This window comes from Penicillium hordei (genome assembly GCF_028827395.1).
Source record: "Penicillium hordei strain IBT 12815 chromosome Unknown utg000006l_segment0_segment0, whole genome shotgun sequence".
Taxonomy (NCBI): domain Eukaryota; kingdom Fungi; phylum Ascomycota; class Eurotiomycetes; order Eurotiales; family Aspergillaceae; genus Penicillium; species Penicillium hordei.
This window is the reverse complement of record NW_026623147.1, coordinates 1,199,063-1,215,102: the sequence shown is the minus strand read 5'-3', so window position 1 is coordinate 1,215,102 and position 16,040 is coordinate 1,199,063. Positions and strand designations below refer to the sequence as shown.

At 48.1% G+C, this 16,040-nt stretch overlaps 6 protein-coding genes across 6 annotated transcripts; 3 read left to right on the top strand and 3 right to left on the bottom strand.

Annotated features, from left to right (window-relative positions):
- Positions 1 to 2,725: 2,725 nt before the first annotated feature.
- Positions 2,726 to 4,246, bottom strand: N7537_011140 (alpha-L-arabinofuranosidase B; the record flags this gene model as incomplete). The annotated part of the gene is made up of 1 exon (XM_056902194.1): positions 2,726 to 4,246. The coding sequence occupies one exon, from the start codon at positions 4,244 to 4,246 to the stop codon at positions 2,726 to 2,728; it is 1,521 nt and encodes a 506-aa protein (XP_056747481.1).
- A 3,360-nt stretch (positions 4,247 to 7,606) lies between these two features.
- On the top strand, positions 7,607 to 8,837 carry N7537_011139 (uncharacterized protein; the record flags this gene model as incomplete). Its single annotated transcript, XM_056902193.1, has 2 exons — positions 7,607 to 7,708; positions 7,764 to 8,837. The coding sequence occupies 2 exons, from the start codon at positions 7,607 to 7,609 to the stop codon at positions 8,835 to 8,837; spliced, it is 1,176 nt and encodes a 391-aa protein (XP_056747480.1).
- Positions 8,838 to 9,082: 245 nt separating this feature from the next.
- On the bottom strand, positions 9,083 to 10,342 carry N7537_011138 (serine/threonine-protein phosphatase 2A activator; the record flags this gene model as incomplete). The annotated part of the gene is made up of 1 exon (XM_056902192.1): positions 9,083 to 10,342. The coding sequence occupies one exon, from the start codon at positions 10,340 to 10,342 to the stop codon at positions 9,083 to 9,085; it is 1,260 nt and encodes a 419-aa protein (XP_056747479.1).
- Positions 10,343 to 10,962: 620 nt separating this feature from the next.
- Positions 10,963 to 11,907, top strand: N7537_011137 (uncharacterized protein; the record flags this gene model as incomplete). Its single annotated transcript, XM_056902191.1, has 2 exons — positions 10,963 to 11,398; positions 11,468 to 11,907. 2 exons carry the CDS (start codon positions 10,963 to 10,965, stop codon positions 11,905 to 11,907), a joined length of 876 nt encoding a protein of 291 aa, XP_056747478.1.
- Positions 11,908 to 12,518: 611 nt separating this feature from the next.
- On the bottom strand, positions 12,519 to 14,245 carry N7537_011136 (actin-related protein 2; the record flags this gene model as incomplete). Its single annotated transcript, XM_056902190.1, has 7 exons — positions 12,519 to 12,605; positions 12,665 to 12,742; positions 12,800 to 13,365; positions 13,425 to 13,650; positions 13,754 to 13,897; positions 13,960 to 14,006; positions 14,068 to 14,245. The coding sequence occupies 7 exons, from the start codon at positions 14,243 to 14,245 to the stop codon at positions 12,519 to 12,521; spliced, it is 1,326 nt and encodes a 441-aa protein (XP_056747477.1).
- Positions 14,246 to 14,816: 571 nt separating this feature from the next.
- Positions 14,817 to 15,925, top strand: N7537_011135 (NAD(P)-dependent oxidoreductase; the record flags this gene model as incomplete). Its single annotated transcript, XM_056902189.1, has 4 exons — positions 14,817 to 14,834; positions 14,892 to 15,080; positions 15,135 to 15,604; positions 15,667 to 15,925. The coding sequence occupies 4 exons, from the start codon at positions 14,817 to 14,819 to the stop codon at positions 15,923 to 15,925; spliced, it is 936 nt and encodes a 311-aa protein (XP_056747476.1).
- Positions 15,926 to 16,040: the final 115 nt, after the last annotated feature.

Sequence of the window (16,040 nt, the reverse complement as noted above, 5' to 3'; positions counted from 1 at the left end):
TCGTAAAGATAGTATTCTCCTTACCGATAGTATTTAGCCTACCGGTAACTCTCTACTTGCCTATTAATATACGTCTATTCCCGCTAGTACGGGATAGGACTAACGGCTAGTACTCGCTAGCTAACGCCGCCGGTACTAACGATAACGGTATATCTAATATTACTACTTCTTAGTCCTTAAGGATATATATATTATCCCTTACTCGCTTTTACGTTTTACCCGTATTTATATCTAGTACTAACCTAAATAGGCCTTTACTCCTAGTTATCGTTAATAACGTCGATGCCCGGCTAGGTACTCTTCGCCTTAGGGGCTCTAAGCGTATTACCGGTACGTAGATCGACCTTTAGAGTCCCTTCGGTAGTCGTATCGATTAGCGGATCGATTCCCTAATTACGCCTACCTAGGTAGTACCTACTATAAAGCCGAGTATCGTAGTGTCTTCCCCCTAGACCTCCCCCTAGACCTCCTCTTAGGGCCCCTAAGCCTCCTATATTTTAGTATTACCTAACGAGGTTAGTTCTTCGTTACTCCCTAGTTAGGTAGAGCTTAGTAGCTCGTTATTACTCGCTAGTTAGGTAATACTCGGTATTTTATTTAATACCTATAAGGCGGTTTATACTCTATCTCTAGAGCTCTCCTATATAGAGCTTCGTATAGAGGAAGTCCTAGAGCCGCTACCCCCTAAACTTCCGGATATAGTAGTAGCCGGCGTCCCCTACCTAGTCTCTCTAATTAAGAGGTATGCCGGTACCCGGTAGTATCTCTCTCTCGCCTATATAAGAGCCTATATCCTCTTAATCTCTCTAATAAAGTCGGGGTACCGCTTCGACTATCTATTATATACGCCCCTATAATTAGCGTACTTTCGTTTACTAAGAGTTATATCCTTTTTACGCTAGTAGTCTCGAGAATAATACTTCTTAGCGTAGAAGATATACTTAGTTTCGTTAGAATAGGTATTTCCTATATATCCGTATTTCTAATAGTTATGATATTAGCGTATACGCGTAGCCCGGTCGTATAAGACTATAGTAAGTACCTCGGAGTCCTAGAGTATTCTAGTATTAATAGCTTTGTTTGTAGTATACGGTAAGGTGAATTTAACGATTATTAAACCTAACTTTTTACCCTCCGGAAGGACTAGCTATAAGATCTAGGTAATCTCTATATCGTCTCCCTAGTAGAATAAGTTCTTAGTAAGTAGCTACTTAATAATCCCTTATTTCCGGTCTCTAAGCCCTATAGCTAAATTAATTCCGAGCGACTATATATTAACGTTATAGATAATAACCCCTTAGCTCGGTAAACGTACTTCCGATCCCTTCTATAAATACTTTACCTAGTAAGTATAGTAGTATCGTATTATCTCCGCCTCCTTCGTAGTACGAAGGCTAAGCGAAATATCCCCTAATTTTAATTATCTCGCCGCGATAAACTTAGCCGATACTACTATTACCCTATATATAGCCTTTACTCCCTTTATACGCGCTTTTTCGGTAAGCTTCGTGATCTTAGCTAGCGTTCGGGTATAGAACAATTTAATACTATCGGAATCACCTAGTTTAACAATGATCTAACGGTCCTAGAGGAGATCGGAGGGCGTTACGGGGTTAGTCGACGTCGACCTATAACTAGATAAGAAGTACGTCGGCGGCGGTACGCTTTTAACGGTATCGATATACGACCGGATCCGGTTTAATAGAGTAGCATTCACGTTTAAAGAAGCAATTCTCACCGTATAGATATCTTATTTGATCTAGCTGGTCTCCTAGCGTAGTTCAAATTGCTGCTTCTAGTCCTAGCTAATAGGGTTTCTAATCAGGTCTATAGTAAGTTCCTGAATCGATTTGAGATAGTCGAGGACTGGCCTCGGGACTTTGATAGAGTTATTACTGCTGATATGATTTAGCAACTGGCGTACGTCGTAATTGGCGTCCAATATGCGCTCGTTGATGTTACGTGCAGAATTTTCGCGGCCCCCTAAAAGGGGCGGCCACTAGCTCCCTAGCGCCACTATACCTTCCACCAATATGAAATTGGGGTTAGGAGATGGAGCCGGAAGTTACAATTAACTTGCAATCAAAATGAGAGCTATAGCCCTCGGCGTTGTGGTGCAATTTCAAAAATATGGTTCGCGCAGAGATATGTGTTTTTTTTTCTTGGCCAGCCACACAAGGCCACCCACATGATGTACTCGTAATTGCTACTTTAGTCGGCACAAGCTCTGCGAAATATAAAAGTACAATCAGCTAGTCTAAACATGTCCTGACGTAATAATAAATGTTACTAGATATATTTTTTATAGGCTATGTCTCTAAGATGTAGGACATGTTATTCGGAGGGATGATCGGAGTGGTTCCCTAGCTACCTAGTTAGCCTTAACAAGGCCTGTAGCACCGGTGATATAGCACTACACCCTTAGTTTGGTACTATATATCGACTTACTATAGAGCGTACACTTAGAGAGTATACATATGACAGGCAAGTTGATACAATTGTAGAGGTAAAAAGTCAGCATGCTATAGATTCAACATTGTACTTGTAAAGTGAGAGTGGATCTAAACCCCTGCCTGGTCATATAAACCAATGAGAGAGAGTCATGTATTGGTGGTCCCCTTAGTCGCCCATAGTCAATGGCAGGATTATTGACACCAATAATACAAGATATAAATTTCACTCCCAGCACATCTCTATACCGTGCCTATGAAATATGCAATACATCTCAAGCAAAGCCGGTACTGATCACCCAACTCACATCGGCGTTGAAAGAAGTAGCGGAGTCGAACTCGTGGACACCGCCGTTGCTCGCAATGTAGAGCGTGTTCTCGTAGTGGCGGAAGTAGCGGGTGGGATAGCTCCAGGAACGAATGGAGCTACCCTGGCCACTTATGCCAGTCTGGGGGCAGAATGTGGCATCTTCGTGGAGTAACTTGGTGCCGTCGTTGGCAGCAAGCACGAGCGAGAAATCAGCATGCCGGATGAAGCTTCCCGGGGTATCGACGGACTCGAACGAGAAACAAGCGCTATTAGCAAGACCGGCCCGAACCGTCCAGCTAGCTTGTTGCTTGAGAGCTGTGGTACTAGATGACGAGACAACCTGAGTATTGATAGTCACGCCAGTGTGTGCGATATAGCGCGTCGTGTAGCCGGACGTGGTAGCCCGCAGCGAGATCGAGGACCCAACGGTGAGCGCTGTCCCGCTAGTCAGCGCCGCGGTGGCATATTTTGCCGCTACTATATCAGCCTGCACTGAGTTCTCGGTGGCATCGGTCGGGTAGCCGGAGGTCATTACGCCCTCGTAGAACGTGCCCTGGGCGCCGTTGCTGTTGTCGCCGCCGATGCCAAGGATGATGGCACCCTCTTTGCTCATCGGGTTGTATCCAGACGCGCTTGGACGCGCGCCACTGTAGTATGTCGATAGAGAGCCAGATGCAGCATTGCCAGCACGGAGGGCCCACTTGTTTGGCCCTCCCTTGAGAACGGCATTGACAAATCGGTAAGACAACGATGCGTCGCCAGCATTGTTGGCTGGGCTGGAGCCAGAGAACAGGCCGTTCTCAAGGTCAGCCATGAGCCAAGGACCACTCCCAGCGCCGGAGCCCCAGACAGTGTTGTCACCATAGTAGATGGCCTCCATATGGCCGTTGCCCGTATCGGTACTGCTGACCTCGGCATTTCCGTAGTCAAAGCAGCAGGCACCGTTATAGTGGGTTCCATCGAGCACTGCGTACATTCCCTCTGCTTCGTCCCCTGTAGCCGTGCCGCTGGCGGCGTTGTTACTGTAGCCGGTGCCGGGAGACATGAAGACGCCGTACGCCTTGTGACCGTTCAGTGTGACTGGGGCGCCAATCGCGCTGGCCAGGTTATCGTAGCCATTAGCTTCAGGTCCCTTGAAGCCGCCAGGCGGAGCCTGTTTGAGATGATTACCACGGCCAGACTGGTCATAAATGATCGTAATTAAGCAAGTTGTACTTGAACAGAATTTGTCCTGGACAGCGGCATTGGCAACACCACCAGCGGACAGCGGCGGGATATCTGTTGTGGTACCGTCGGAGCCACGTTTGACCTGGTAGAGTGCGCCGGTGTAGGCGCTGTATAGGGCGCGTGTGGTGCTATGGGCGGCGATGCAGGGCGTGTTGCCGGAGGCATAGATATCACAGGGCCCAGCTTCAACAAGCGTGCCAGTGGCAGCAAGGCTTAGCACCAGTGCGCAGAAGCGTTCGAAGCTTCGTCGTGAGAACATGTTTGATCACCTTTAGAAGAAAGGGTAGATCAGGCAGGCCTTGTCGCCGTTTAACTTAGGAACGAGATACTTCAATGGGTGTTGAAGAGAAAAGGGTAGGGCCTTTATCCTGTGCAGTGCCCAGCCTTCGTATTTATATTATTCAGTTCATCCGTCAAGCATCCATTTTTGAGATGAGTAGCAAGGGTCACTAAAGTGGCGGTAATTCTCCTCCAATCATTCTAATAAAGACGCATTGTTTACTTAATAATATAAGCGAAAGGCACTCTTCACAATCCCGGTTAATACCAACGGAGTATAAAAACGACGCTATTCGTAGAACTAGTACGGATTAAACCGAATCCTGGAGTTTCTGACTTGTGACAGAGTGAGACACAAGGTTTTCTTCCTCTGGTGCTCGCAAGAAGCCATCTGTACGAGGATGAGCCCTGGGGGGAGAGAGCTTTGAGGATTGTGTTGAATGCACCCCGCATCATAGTAGCATTAAGGTTGTTCCACCGGGATTTTTCCCCTTTCTTGCAACCAAACTGAATGGCTATTGGACTGGAAGAAGACAAGCTTAGCCGTAGAATTGTGGCGTTCAAGCAGCCTGAAGTTTAGGGCCTGAAGATGTGGGGCGAGCTGAGGGGTTGGAAATCATATGATCTTGATCTCGCGATGTACTTCTACCTCTTGTCGACAAGTCCACACATACACTATTGTTGGCTATCTCGCTCCGGCCTTGCCCGATGTAAGCTGCACATGAATGCAAGTCCAATGCGGATTGTGGATTGAAGTGCATTATGCCTAGGAAAGATATGCGTGTGTGCGTGTGTGCGTGTGAATGTACGGTGAAAAGAACCTGTGTGAGAGCACCACTGTTATCTCGGGATCTCCTAAGATCATCGCAAGTGTTTCATGTCACTCATTGGCTCGAAGTATTTTTCCCGGTCCAGAACTAGCGGGATAAATCTCCGGTGGGGAGATTTCTTTCTTCATCCAAGACTGCAGAAGGGGGCTTAGCAATAATAGCGTGGTCTTGTCTATTGAAAGCGCGGGGGCTTATCACCATGCTCTCTCTAATTTAGAGCTACATATCGGAAAGACACTAGAAGAGATGTCAGTATGTGGACAATCAGGGGAGAATCGTGGTATAGGATAAAAATTATAGAGTCAATTAAAGACTGGGATCTGGGATCCCATGGTAGCTTTCTGGCAGACCTAAATTAGACCTCCGCAAAGCCCACAAAGCCCATAGCCCAACCTGACAAATGAGCTGGGCTTTGGGGGGGGCCATTCGGCCCAATTAGCACTAAACAATACAAACATTTTAAGTTAATTACCTTACGTTTAGAAATTCGTTTCTAGCCCTTATATTGGGGTTATGTGTTATTATTTTAACTAATATATAGTTAATAGTTAGTTAAATTTATATATCACGTTGAAACATACGAGAAAACGCGTTATTTAGATAAGTTTTAAATTAAGAGGTTCACTTAGAAAGTGGTTATACTCCCGGATGGATCCTAAATATATAACCAATATCAAACCATTAATATTAAGCCTTTGTCACGATATCTCGACCTTCACTCGTTCGATTTTATTTAAAATTGAACTTTATACATATATAGCTCTTTTAACTCTATAATTTAACTTAAAACTCTATACACTTAGTAGAAGGCTAAAATATAGCGATTACAAGACGTCGGTTTGTAAGCGTCAAGACCCCCTTAATGGGCTACGATGGGCTATTATAGGCCCTCATCGATAGCCCATTATAGCCCATACCCCACTGCTGGTTGGGCCTTGGGCCCCATTTATGGGCTTTGTAGAGGTCTAGTTAGACATGTTTTGAGAGGTGTTTGGGGGTTTTTAATAATTCATTATCGGTCGTATATTACAAGTACTCTAGGTGAACCCTGGACTCTGAACATGCAAATGAAATAATAAATCTAGCATAGGCCGACTCTAATATGGTATTCCTTCGGTTTTCTTGCTTTCTTGTTTTTCTTACCACATACCCACTCACGGAAGCCATCTCATAAAGCAAGAAAAACCAAACCTCCAAGTCCAACTAATATCCAGAAAGGGTTCGAACATGTGGTCCCTTTTAACTGCCGAAGTATTCGAGCTATTCAAAGAAAAGATACGAATAAATTTCGGTCGTGAAAAAAAGGAAGTCGTACTCGTATTTCAAAAATATCTTTGGGTCCAAGAGGATTATTTGCTACAATATTTAGCAGTCTATTTTATGAGAGGTTAGTGAGAGAATATATGACTATGGATAAGGATTGCCAGGAGTATACCACAACTCTTTATGTGTTTTATGTTTTGAATAATGCACAAATATAGAATTAAAGGGTCATTCTGATTGGGCCATGTTTCATGTGGAAATCATAGGTCCTGCGTTATTTTATTAAGGTCTCTTCAGCAGTTTGCCTCTTATACATCTTACTTGGTGAACAAATAGAGGCAAGGCCAAAGCCCTAAAACGGAAACGTAAGACTATGCAGTGGCAGAGGAAATAAAGTACGCACGTACGAAGACACATCTATGTAGTTAATGCCTTTCGTATTTACTTGAGCTATTTCCTCTTTTAGAGAATGCTCAGAGTTGGCTTACTGAGTAATGTTAGGTCTGGGCTCAAGCACACTGGTCCCTCGTTGGTTACTTAGAGATATCTGTTCAAAACCAAGATTGAATACACGCACAACAGGGTAATTTCGGTGACATTCGGTGCGCATGACTTCTTTATGGTGCGGGTGATATAGGTTAACGCCTGTGGCGTAAATGGGCGTTCCTTAGGTGTGGGGGGTAGAGGGGGGCACAATGGTGAAGAATCATAATATGTTGTGGGGCCTAGGACGGTCAATAAGCAGACATACTTGGAGAATTGAAAGTTAACTCTAGGTCATTCATTTGGTCTAAGTATACTCCTTGATTGTAATTGAATTGAAATAACTGCGACTGTCCCGAAGAAACGGAAATGCCGAACGCTGCCGTCGTCTTAACTATGCTGATTACCCAATTAGTATATAAAAGAGAAGCGGGGATTTATCGGCTTTTCTTGTCGAGGCTAGAAGGAATTCGACTAAGAATTTGACGCTTGCATCCCTTTGCCCTAGCGGCTGACGGACAATTATCGGGCTTCACGCCACAAAAGCAAATACCACTGTGAAAATATATACCTACCAAGACAATGCTCTTACATTTTCAGACTCTCCAGCCGACGGCCATTTCGGAATCGTAGGAATCTGACATGGCTGATATCGCAGAAAAGATTATGGGAAATTCATGTATAAAAGGGCGATGTTTCGCTCGATTTCAACAGTCGAGCAACTTATACTCAGTCTCTAGAATTTTTGAGACAGTATATCCAAGATGAAGACATCCTCTATTCTGACTCTAGCAGGTCTATTATCCTCAGTTAATGCTCATGGATACCTGACCATTCCATCCAGTCGTACTCGGCTTGGATTTGAGGTATGATTTCAGACGATGAATTCATGGATGCAATACATTAGACTGACCTTATTAGGCTGGCATTGATACCTGCCCTGAATGTTCCATCCTTGAACCAGTAGCTCCTTGGCCGGACCTGGAAGGACCCCAAGTTGGCCGAAGTGGACCATGTGGTTATAATGCACGAGTTAGTGTTGATTATAACCAGCCTAGCGCTTACTGGGGCAACTCTGTGGTGGCCACATATACTGCAAATCAGATCGTCGATGTGCAATGGTGTGTCGACCACAATGGCGACCATGGTGGCATGTTTACATACGGTATCTGCCAGAATCAGACTCTAGTCGACTTGTTCCTGGACCCAAACTACCTTCCAACCAATGACGAGAAACAAGCTGCCGAAGATTGCTTCTTGGAGGGTGAATTGAAATGTACAGATGTTGCAGGCCAGACCTGTGGTTACAGTCCTGACTGCACTGCTGATGAAGCGTGCTGGCGCAATGACTGGTTCACTTGCAATGCATTCAGTGCCAACACCAACCGCGGTTGTCAGGGTGTCGATGGCGCTCCACTAAACTCCTGCAAGACAACTATCGCCGGTGGCTACACCGTTACGAAGAAAATCAAAATCCCAGACTACGACTCGGCCCACACACTGCTGCGCTTCCGGTGGAACTCGTTCCAAACGGGCCAAGTTTATCTCCACTGTGCTGATATTGCCGTTGGGGGTACGGGGGGAGGGTCGACTTCGACTGCTAGCTCTGCACCTTCCACGAGTAAGACGAGCACCATCACAACTTCGACAACAACTACTACAGCATGTGCTACTGCTGCCACCTCCGTCTCGGTAACTTTCAAGGAGCTGGTGACCACATCATATGGACAGAATGTCTTCGTCACCGGATCAATCAGCCAGTTGGGCTCCTGGTCTACGTCGTCGGCGATCGCGCTGTCTGCAGAGTCATACACAACGTCTAACCCATTGTGGACTGCCAGTATCAATCTCCCCGCTGGTACCACTTTTGAGTACAAGTTCTTCAAGAAAGGATCGGACGGTACCATTACTTGGGAAAGTAATCCTAACCGGAGCTATACTGTACCAACAGGCTGTTCTGGAACTGTAGGAACTGCAAATGCAACATGGCGGTAGAGGATTTCTGGGGGTGGAAGACGGTGGAAAGAAGTGTGCTAGCCAGTGGTGTCGTATATGTACATAGTGGTATTTCAGATTGAAATCGACAGGGCTTGATCAAGCGGTATTTTAAGGGTAGCTGATAAGAGTAGAAAACCAATTACTCGAGTAACTAGAAGTATATGGAGATTATCGGTTTTGACATTTTCTAATATGCTAGTCACGTTGATTCATTATTTTGTCCGAAATTCCCATCTGCGGCCTTAATCGAAAGGAATTGGGCGCAGATTCGATCCTCCCATACGCTTACGCATCTCAGCACCCGCTGCCACGGTGCTGGGCACCTTGATACCGCAGCAATCACCGAACCAATCTGCGCTCTCATGAGGATGGTCGTGACCATGGGCGTGGTCATGCCCGTCATGCTCAGAATCTGCCTTAGAAGGATCGGTCATGCCTTCAGCAGCAGGCAGGAGACTCCCGAACAAGAAGTGCTGCATGATAGGGAGTTTCCCTAGCACTTCCTTAACGAACATCTTCTTCATGCCACTCTCAACCTTGGTCCAATTCTTAGAACCGGAGATATCGTCCAGCATAGGGCTATGCCAACGCAGTCCCTTGACAGTCTTGACACTTTCAACCCACCGGACCTGGTCCAGATAGAGATAATTATCACCTTCCTCGTCCAAAGTAGCCGTGTTGTGAATACCCAAGGGAGTGATATATGGGTGCCCGACAAGTTGACTAGCTCCGAACAAAAACGGCAAGAAATGGTAGTCATCCAGACCCCAGACACCGTGCGATCCAGCAGGCTCAAGGTAGTAAGCTGACTGTATCTCGCGCATGAGTTGCATGTACTCGACATAGACCTTAATCACGACGGCTGGGAAGTCGCTGGAGGGGAGAAGACCGAGCTGGTACAGACATAGCAGCCACATCATGAAGTTCAGCTCGTGGCCAGAGCCGTAGTCAATCCGCTCCCGTGAGCCCAGGCAGTTGACTAGATATGTCGAGGCTTCTTCTGTTGCGCCAGCGTCTTTCAGTCCGAGAATGTTGGTGTGCCATGATGCACTCTGGGCGCTTACATCGTCACACAATGCTCGGAAGGCAGGGTTGCCAAATCGGGATCCACCTTGGTCGATTGGTGGGTTTTTGGCTAGGAGGGAGCGAATCTGAGTGACGACTGAGAGGACCTTGGAGATAGATTCGGATTGAGGTTTTTTCTGGAGGTCGGTGATAGAATGCCCCCGCACAGCATCAGTTAGCCCGAAGACGAAGGCTAGGACAAGATTGTAGGTCGGTGATGAGAGGAAGAGTTCATGGTCTTTAGCGGATAGGATGCGGCGAGTTGGTTGCCGGTACTGGTGGGCGGAGAGGTCGGGCGGCGAAGGGAGAGGAGGGGTTGCTGGAGCTAGGTCTCGGGTGTTTGGGTTTGCCCTGCGGGTATTTGACCGCAAGTCTGAGAGCTTTTTGGAGAGATCGACCTTCCCCGTAGGAGATGGTACAGATGTCTGTGATGCCATTCTGTTGGTTGGATGAGGCGAAAGGAAATTGATAAGTCGGATAAGTCGATAAGTTGATACAGAGCATAACACTGGGCTGACCGCCTGCCTTAAATAGAGGATGACGCAATGTCGTACTGTTGAGGGAGGAAGATAACGTGGTAGTTTGTCTAATCGTATATGAATATTAGAGCAGGTACATGACTACAAGTAGTGATCTACATTCGATGTGTATATCGACATATCAAGCTTACAGGTCGCAGTGACACTTTGGACCCTTCACTTGGCCCAAGTGGGTTAGAGTGGAGCATGTGATCGCTTCCCCGGATTGGTCAGGTGACAGGGAGATCAGCACATCGTTTCACGGTTTTGCTTTTGCTCGAGGTCACATTATGTGCCACATGATGGCCCCAGCACCCTGAAAAGAGGAGCAGTGGAAGTGAATGCAGATTACAAGGCTGCAGCATACCAGACACAGCTATTGTTTACCATTCCCGTGAATATCTTATCTCTAACAGCTACTTTTCATCCTCTGTTGACATCAAAGAATATAGCGTTTCGGCCCTGCATAAACCTGGTCCCTGGCGACCTCGTATTGGACAATATCCTCCTGTGAGAGATCAGCAGACGAGCACGCCATAATGAATACATTCGACTCACCGGCGTCCCCTCCGACAGGTCCCAGTGCCTCTAGAGGAGCGAAAAACAACCACTCATCGTCACGCTCGCCTACAGATTCAGCCCTGTCATCCTCCTTCGGCAGCACCCGGTCCCACTCGAGCTCCTCGTCCCGAAACCATACGCGTAGCCAGAACCCAGTTCAGACTTCATCCCAATCCACCGAGTTCACCCCAATCAACACAGCCGGCCCCGGGCGCAGCTATCAGTCCACAGAGCAAGCAGCCGCCTCGCAGCCTTCACAATTAAACAATACGAACCGTGACAATGCCAACCAATCAACGAACCAAGACTCGACTTCCGAGCCCCAGCAATCTTGGTATAGCCAATTCGCAGAACAATACGGCAGCCTCGAACTAGAGAATAAAGGCAGTGTAGCCCGCGACCACCTCGCATTAGGTACGATATGCGCGGCCTACCGTGAAAGGTCCACATAGACCCCTCTAACATGTACTCCCTTTCCAACAGAACGAACCTTCCTAGCCTGGATGCGCACCTCCCTAGCTTTCGCCTCAATTGGTATCGCAGTAACGCAACTCTTCCGTCTGAACAGCGCGTCCTCAAACACAAACGCCAAATACTTCGACCCGGTCTCCAACTCATACTCGGGCATCCTACCCCCACATCTCGCCTCGTCAGACTACGATTCAGCCGCGTTCCACGTCTCCTCTGCATCCGCCCGTCTTCGTAGCGTAGGCAAGCCCCTCGGCTCAACTTTCATCGGCGTCTCAATCCTTATCCTTGTTGTTGGCTTTCACCGTTACTTTCAGAGTCAGTATTGGATTATTCGTGGGAAGTTCCCGGCTAGTCGGGGCAGTGTAGCACTTACGGCGTTTGTGGCTGCTTCGTTGATTATTGCTACTCTCGCAGTTATCTTGGCGGTTTCGCCGGGGGCTGTTGAGACTTAGTCTGGAGATGGATTGCTGACTAGTCTTTAATTTTGATATCTGTTTCTCTCTTCATTTTACTCTTTCTGTTGTGATAGTCCTCGTTTGTTTTGTTGCGTTTTGCGTGCAGCATTTTGCATTTTCGGGTTTCTTGAGTTTATACTTGTCTCTGCCCAGGGTTGTGGGTAGCCATTTTCGCTGAAGAGAAGGAGGAGCGGGTACATATGGGTATGCCTTTATGTGTCGTATATTGATGTTGACGATAGACTGTATGTAATCATGATCATGAGTTCAACCATACCTAGGTAGTTCATACGTAGATAATATCTACCTACGAAGCTAGTATACAAGAAAAGTCGATAGAAATATTTCGTTCTTTTCTGTCACGAACGCCCCGAATCCACCCGCGCCAGACCAGTCTAGGCACAATGTAGGAAGCAGGCGCAGAGACAGGGGAAACTACAAGACGGACGGGAGTATATCGACAATCATTGGGGGGGGGGGGGGGGGGGTGGAGGCAGGAAAAAGAGGATAGGGGAAAAAAAGACCCGGGCAACATGGCTTGCAAACAATGCGAAGCAGGAAATCAGAGAAAAAAAGAGCAGACCAAGAACCGCCTAAATACAATCCGTTCATCGCGGGCCGAGCTTGTCTAGGGCGCGTGCACCCTGTTCCTGCCACTCCTGCTTGCTCACCCACATGTCCTCCTTGTCGGCAATCTGAAGGAAATGGTGTTAGCAAGAACCCGAGTAGAGTGAAAAAAAAAGAGGATACTAACCAAGTTGGCGAGCACAGCACCACCCAGGAACACCATGTGTCTCCGGCGAGGCGGATCTTCGATGCGGACCTTGAATTTCTGGAACAGTATTAGCCAAGCTATACATATACTTTTGCCAGGGGTTATTTCACGTACGTTCAGACGCTCTGGGTCGCCTCCCAGTACGCGAGTGAGCCAGAGCTGCTTCAATTCCTTCTCCAGACGAGAGGGCAAACCGGGGTACATGCTGCTACCACCACTGAGTACGATGGCCTTGTATAGACTAGAACGAACGTCGACATCGGCACCCTGGATACAGTTGAAGAGCATTTCAGCCATACCAGGCTGGTCAACGTCAACCAAGTGAGGTTGGAAGAGACACTCGGGAGCCTCGAAGCGCTCACTACCGACACGGATGACACGGCCGTCGGGCAGCGTGTACGATTCGACGAGAACGGTGGTGTCTTCAGAAAGCTTCTTGTCCAACTCGAGATCGTAGGAGACGTAAGCGAGCTTCTCCTTGATCTGGCGCACGGTCTCGAAATCAGCGGTTCGGTTCAGCGCATAGCCGCGGCGCAGAAGGAGGGCAATCAGGTTGCGAGTGACGTCGCGGCCGGCTACGTCCAGGCGGCGAATGTGGTGGTTGAGTACGGTCGACTCGTACACGGGGATAATGTGTGTCACACCGTCACCGGAATCCACAACAACGCCGCTGCTCAGACCTATAACATGACATCAGTATTGATCCCGAACCCTCACGCTCTTGTCTTGTATCACATACCCTGGGCATACAGTGCCAGCACCGCCTGGATCGCCACATAGACACCGCCAAATCCGTATCCTTCTAGCATCACCTCGGCCATCTGCTCGCGGTTCTTGAGCGGGTTCATCGGCGGCTCCGTGAGGAGAATCTTGCGATCCGTGGGGTCGATCTTCATCTTCTCGTAAAAGGTGTAGTTCCATAGGTGTTGCATGTCGTCCCATTTCTTGACAATTCCATTCTCCATCTAAAGCAGCACGGGTTAGGCATTGACAAGACACTTGCATGGTTTGCGGAGAGGGCGGGGTAGAATAACAAGGCGAGGACAAGAATCCCCGAGATAAACATACAGGGTAGCTGATCTGGAGCATTGAGCGTGCAGCGGCGGCTTCATCACCGCACATGATATCCTTGACCACGATGTCGCCGCCTTGCTCCTCCGTTCGCAAGATGGGCCGCCCCACTATCGAGGGAAACTGGTGCTCTGGGAAGTTCTGGCAAGAGAATATAAATTAGGCAGGAGCAGAGAGAGGACTGTAGCGGTCGTGCGACATACCTGGGCGGCATAGCCAACCTTGAGGAAGCCGGTTCCTCCATCGAGGACTGCGGAGTAGCTTGTTAGCTTGGAGCTGGGACACGGTAGCCTGGGGGGATCGGTGTGTACCAATGGGCATTTCCGCCATCTTGGAGGAATTGGGGATTCGACGGTTAGGAGTTGAGTATACCGTCGAGACTGATATTCTATTTGGAAACTCCCAAGATGAGCGGAAATAGGAGGGTTCAGGGGAGAGCGGAGGTGTTGGGGATGTCTGAAGTCGAGCCCACGACGGACAGAGCATCATAACTTACGTGACCGTACCGTACCTGATATTCACCCCACAGCTAGGGGCGAGCCGCAGCCATGACGGTATGTGACCGCATCACCACGTTCTTGGACCAGACAAGCTCAGATATGATGGATTAGAATGTAAATAATGCTTTTCAGGTCTTTATAAGTAGTGGAATGATGCTGAAATCATTATATGCGCAGGATATAGTACATATGGAACGCCTCACATCAAGGGGTGTACACGTGGGTTTGACTACGAGGGCACATCAAGCATATAATATAAGTAAAGAGAGGACTGATCTACCCACAGTAATAAAGTCCAAGCATAGTTTAACCTCCATACAAGCACAAGCCGTTCATAGCGTTGAAGAGCTACCTGTCGGCCGACTCCGATATCCTCGGGAAACACGCGCTCCACTGGTTCCTATCCTCCCTGGACTGGTGCAAAGATCGCATTGCCCTGCTCAAGTTGATTCCACATTGCCAGATTTTGCTTGAATCCTTCGAACCGGTGCTTCAGCTTGTTATCTATAGATAAAATCGTGACCGACTTGAATCCGCATCCGAGGACAACAGGAGCAACGATGCCACAAATCGGCTGGGTAAGTAACCCCTAGAGCATCCATGGACTTGAACGAAAGAACTAATCATGCACGCAGTACGGACTCGGGTCCATGGGCCTAGCAATGGCCTCCAACCTGCAGCGCCACCTAGCCGCGAAGAAGGCTAGCAGCCTGATCTACTCGAACCGCACGATGTTGCGCGGATCACCCCTGCAAGTGCTGGGAGCAATCCCAGAACCCAATTTCGAGAAGGTGGTGTCTCAATGTGGAATCATTTTCACCATGGTAAGCCGATTCTACCGAGAGGATACATACCAATGCAACTAAATCCCCTCCCAGGTCTCCAATGACTCAGTGCTCCAAAGTCTGCTATCCACCGCGATGGGTTCAAGCCAATCCCTGAAGGATAAGATCTTCGTTGACTGCTCAACGGTGCATCCCGAGACCGTAAGTTCAGCTGTATCGGAGCTGAAAAGCAAGGGTGCATCGTACGTAGCAGCGCCGGTCTTCGGCGGGAACCCAATTGCCGTGGATGGCAAGCTTGTTTTTGCTATTGGTGGTCCTAAGAGTGCGACGGAGGTCGTCAAGCCTCTAATCCAAGATGTGATGGGACGGCGCGTGATTGATTGCGGCGAGGATGCTGCAAAGTCCTCGCTTCTGAAAATCGCGGGTAACATTGTTACTGTTAATATGATGGAGGCTGTTGGGGAGGCTCAGGTCTTTGCTGAGAAGACCGGGCTTGGAACTGGTCCTATGGAGGAGCTCATTGGTGAGGCTTTTGGTCCTGTTGCTGGAGGGTATTCTAAGAGGTGTGTTACAATATTGTTTCGGTGCTGGTATTGCGGCTATTCATACTTATCATTGTTTCTAGATTGACTACCGGCGCTTATGCGCCGCCCCTGGGCTCCCGTCCTGGCTTTGGGGTTTCTCTTGCTATTAAGGATGCTAGGCATGCTATGTCGATGGCCCAGGAGCGGGGTGTTGAGCTTCCTGGGCTTGAGCTTGCCCGGGCTAACATGGAGGCCGCGAGAGAATATGGCGGAGAATGCCTGGACAGCAGTGCGATGTACGGGACGCTGCGCCAGAAGGCTGGTCTGGAGTTTTGGAATGAGAAGAGCAGGAAAGAGTAAAGTCAAAATCATAGGTCTCATAAGATATAGAGTAGCTATTGATTTGAAAAATTGTATTCGTTTAAATTTCCAGACCGGAATGATCTCTGCAGACATCAATTACTGGAAACGCATA